Raw genomic sequence first — 4,456 nt, 5'->3', positions numbered from 1 at the left:
TAATTGATATAATTGTAATTTTGAAAGTATCTGGACTAACTCATAGTCCAAATCAGACAGCCTTAATATTTAACAGTTCTGACTCATTGCAACCTTCAGAAAAATACACTGCCTATTCCTAAGCTGCCCAATTATTTATTACTAGATTTGAGCCCATTGTTATAGCCGCCAGGTTAATTCATCCAATTGAAAGACATCCTCTTTCTCGTTGGCTGACTTCTTTATCAAGCATGTCATTCTGTAAAATCTCTGAGGTTGGAAATTACATAAAACCATAATATTCTCGCTCAAAATATTTTTGTCTTGGCAATGACATCTTCCTAAGGACTAAAGTTCCACGTATTATTTTATCTTTTAAGTGATGCTGAACCAAACCTCAGTCACTGAATTTCTCCTCCTGGGAGTGACAGATATCCAAGAACTGTGGCCCTTGCTCTTCGTGGTTTTCCTCACCCTCTATTTGATCAATGTGGCTGGCAATGGAGCTATCCTGATGATTGTCATCTGTGATCCCAAACTACATTTACCTATGTATTTCTTCCTGGGAAACCTATCGTGTCTAGATATCTGCTACTCCACCGTGACACTGCCAAAGATGCTGGAGAATCTCCTCTCTCCAACCAAAACAATCTCCTTTGTGGGATGCATCAGCCAGCTTCATTTCTTTCATTTCCTGGGCAGCACAGAGACCATGCTATTGGCTGTGATGGCCTTTGACCGTTTTGTGGCCATCTGCAAGCCACTTCGTTACACTGTCATCATGAATCATCAGCGCTGTACCCAGATGGCTGGCACTGTCTGGGTCATTGGATTTTTCCATGCCCTGCTGCACACCATAATGACTTCTTGCTTGAACTTCTGTGGTTCTAACCACATCCATCACTTCTTCTGTGACATTAAGCCATTGTTAGAGTTGGCCTGTGGCAACACTGAGCTCAATGAATGGCTGCTCAATACTGTCACAGGGACCATTGCCATGGGCTCCTTTTGTCTTACATTTCTCTCCTATTTTTATATTATCCTGCACCTCTTCTTCAAGACCTGTTCTTGCAGCATGCTTCACAAAGCATTGTCCACATGCGCTTCACATTTCATGGTAGTTACTCTTTTCTATGTTCCTGTTCTAGTCACGTATGCTCGTCCTTCCTCAGGCAGCTCCATGGACCTGGAAAGGGTCATTGCCATCATGTACACCGTCGTCACCCCTGTGCTAAACCCACTGATCTACACTTTGAGGAACAAGGATGTAAGAAGGGCATTGATCAGGGCAGTCAGATAGAAACAATGACTGAAGGAGTGGAGAGAATTCTTAAGCATATATAGTAGTCAATGAGAAAATTGAGTTTGAAATTTGTACTGCTTCTCCAATCATTTAGGATGTATGTAAAGGAGATACTGAAATACAGAAATGAATAGGGAAGTCCAGCAGAGTAGGTAAAGGAAACATGAACACATTGGATAATAGCTGTAGAATCCTCATGCTGATAGGTACTTAATGTACCAGTTGATGTAACTGATATATTCCTAAATTCTATTGTATTGATGTCCAAAATCATCTGGAGAAATATGCCTATAATACTCCTGTAAAGTACATATGGATAAGATTTAGGTTTGTTTACTTTTGTGTTCCCTCTAACACATTTAATGAGAACAATAAAATTATGATATTTTTGTATTTTGGAGATTTTTAATTAGGGCTATGGCTACTTAATTTTAAAATCAAATGTTAACTCATATAATTTAGACTGAATTCTAGAGAGGTATGTCATGATTCTATGATCAGCAAGTAATGAGACGAAAATTAAAGCAAATGAATTACAACCACTAATCAACAGAAATGAAAAACCTATAGTTTATCTAAAGAGTTCTGCCCATCTATGTTCAGAAAATTTTTTTCATAATCAACTGTCTAAACTGTCAAGGATGATATATGTAAAATATTCTTAAAAGTGGAATCAAGGGTGGAGCGGGGAGGGAGGGGAGAAATGAGGAGCTGATGCCAGGGCCTTAAGTGAAGAGCAAATATTTTGAGAATGATGAGGGCAATGAATATATAAATGTGCTTTACACAATTGATTTATGTTTGGATTGTGATAAGAGCTGTATGAGCCCCTAATAAAATGATTTTTTTTAAGTGGAATCACATGGAGAGAAAAACCCCAGCAATGCCTTCTAATCCATTGTGCTGTTTTTCCTTCACTTAATCACAGTGACTTTCAAAACTTTCTATACTTTTCTTTTATTTTCCTATTTATATGCCTCTTTATAACAGATTAAAGTATGATTGAAAACAGGGGAAATATAAATAGTTCATCCAAATTTTGTTTGTTCTGTCTTTTCTTGTCACAAATTCACACAAAGTGAAAGCAATGAAGTCCTAGTTCCTAGGGTGAATTAAATGACCAGTACACTCCCTAAGTTCATATAAGTATCTGCTTTTCCTAAAGGGACAGTGAGGTGAAAGCATGCATAACTTTGCGGAGAGGCAGAGAAAACTATGGGAAAATATTTTAAATTAGTGGAAGTATATACTACTCAAAATCTACATTCAATTTAGCAAGACAGGATAGAGGAGAAGTGAGGAGGTAGGGAGTTGAACAGTGATTGAACATAATCTGGGACAGAGACCCAAATTACTTCTGTCAACAATGGGACATACTTTCACAGAGAGGTCACAGGGAAAGGATGAGTCAAGCAGGGTGCTAAAGCACCAATGAAACACACAACACTCCTCTGATTCCTTGAGGCTTCCTCAGCCTCTACTACCATGACCCCAGTATGACACACAGAATCCAAAAACAGGAATGGGAGTAGCAATACCAGGAGGGTAGGGAAAAGGTGGGGAGATGAGGTGAGGAAGGGGGGATTTATTGCGATGATCGACACATAACCGCACACCCCCCCACACCCAGGGAGACAAATAACAGAAACTGCGGGGGAAGGGAGACAGCGGTCAGTTTAAGATAGGAAAAAAATAATAATATTTAATTTATTGAGGGGTCACTAGGATGAAGTTGGGGAGTGATGGGGACAAAAGATGAGCTCAATAGTGTAAGGTAGTTGAGAGGCGCCAGAAACCAAATCAGTCTAATTAGAACAAACAGGCTTTATTGGGGAGTAAAACCCAGCCTGGGCGATGTCCCACAGTCCACAATTTCAGGGCCAGGGGAGTCGCACCCCAGGCTATGGGGCTGGTGCTTATATGGCCAGGGAACATGTGACTGGGCTGTCTTGAGTCTATGTAAGGTAAAGTAGTCAGGGATTGGGAGATACAGGTAGGTCTGGGTTTCTGGAATGTAATGTGTCTTCCTGGTTTCGGGTATATTCATGCCAGGTGCAGAGCGGTGGGCCGAGAACAAAGCAGGCACTGAGCCAATTGGGCCATGCCGGGTGCAGAGCTGCAGGTCGAGAATAAAGTGGGGTATTAGCCAGCTCTGGTCAGCTCCGCAGGTGTGTGCGGGAGATTCAAGTTTACTCGCTGCTAGTTGTTTCCCCTAGCTCTGGTCAGCTCCACATGGGTGGAGTAGATTCAAGGTCACTTGCTGCTAGAAGCTGGCCTGGTATTGATCCGGCCATACATTCCCAACTTTTTGGTGATAGGGGCGACGACTGTTCTGGCTACTTCCTGTGAGTACTGGGGTGGCATGGGAGGGGTTTACAAGTTGGGAATGTCTGGCTTCTGTGGGAGAGGACTGTAAGGGTGCAATAACACTAGATTAACGGCAACATGAGAATTTTTTTTTGCATTCAGATGCAAAGAAAGTTTAGCAGACAGGGTGCCAGAATTAGCAGAGCACAGATGGTTATAAGAGGAGTTATTAAGGGAACAACCCAACCGATGAATGGATTAGACCATTCTTGTAAGATGCCAGGAGCCTGACCAGATAGCTTTTTTCCCAACTTACGAAGTTTGTTTATACTGGTTTCCACCAACCCGGATTTGTTAACATAATAGCAGCACTCCTCATTCAGGTTTATACACATTTTTCCCTTTATCGACCGTTAAGAGGTCTAGGGCTTTTCTGTTTTGTAAGGCTACTTGGGCTAGGGATGATATTTGGTGCTGTAAGAGATTTAAAGATAATGCAGTGTTTTTAATTGCCGCTTGCTGTTTGGAGGACCAGCTTTGTGAAGAGCTCAGAGAGTGGGATAGGGCTCCTGCCCCATTCCTGAGCCGACCAAGGAAGAGGCTACCGCTAAACCAACCATGACAGGGAGAAACACTGCCTGTGTGTGTCTGGTGGTGCCATGGGAGGGATTTTGCAGAGTGTTTACTTCAGGGACTGTGTGCATAGTTAGCTGGGGAACCAGGGTGTCCGGCATACACAGATGGGATGGGGAAGGAGTGGAAAGGTTTTTTGTCAGGGTGTTATTGCACCAAAAGAATCCTCCTGGGCGGGAATTGAAGGTAAAAGTGAGGTTACTTGCGGTGTTGTTACAACCTTGTTCCAGGTAG

General features: G+C 42.1%; 1 protein-coding gene across 1 annotated transcript; it reads left to right on the top strand.

The window, feature by feature from the left end:
• Window positions 1-361: 361 nt before the first annotated feature.
• LOC101655019 (olfactory receptor 12D2-like) lies at window positions 362-1,279 on the top strand. The gene has a single exon (XM_013008637.1). It carries the CDS (start codon window positions 362-364, stop codon window positions 1,277-1,279), a length of 918 nt encoding a protein of 305 aa, XP_012864091.1.
• The last annotated feature ends 3,177 nt before the right edge of the window (window positions 1,280-4,456 follow it).

Source organism: Echinops telfairi, unplaced genomic scaffold (genome assembly GCF_000313985.2).
Source record: "Echinops telfairi isolate 266 unplaced genomic scaffold, ASM31398v2 ScPeMD7_7453;HRSCAF=8491, whole genome shotgun sequence".
In the NCBI taxonomy this organism is placed as follows: domain Eukaryota; kingdom Metazoa; phylum Chordata; class Mammalia; order Afrosoricida; family Tenrecidae; genus Echinops; species Echinops telfairi.
The sequence above is the reverse complement of the archived record's forward strand: the minus strand, read 5'-3'. Positions and strand labels throughout refer to the sequence as shown.

Coding starts and splice junctions, on each gene's coding strand:
- LOC101655019 (XM_013008637.1), top strand. CDS start 362: ATGCTGAACCAAACCTCAGTCACTGAATTTCTCCTCCTGGGAGTGACA.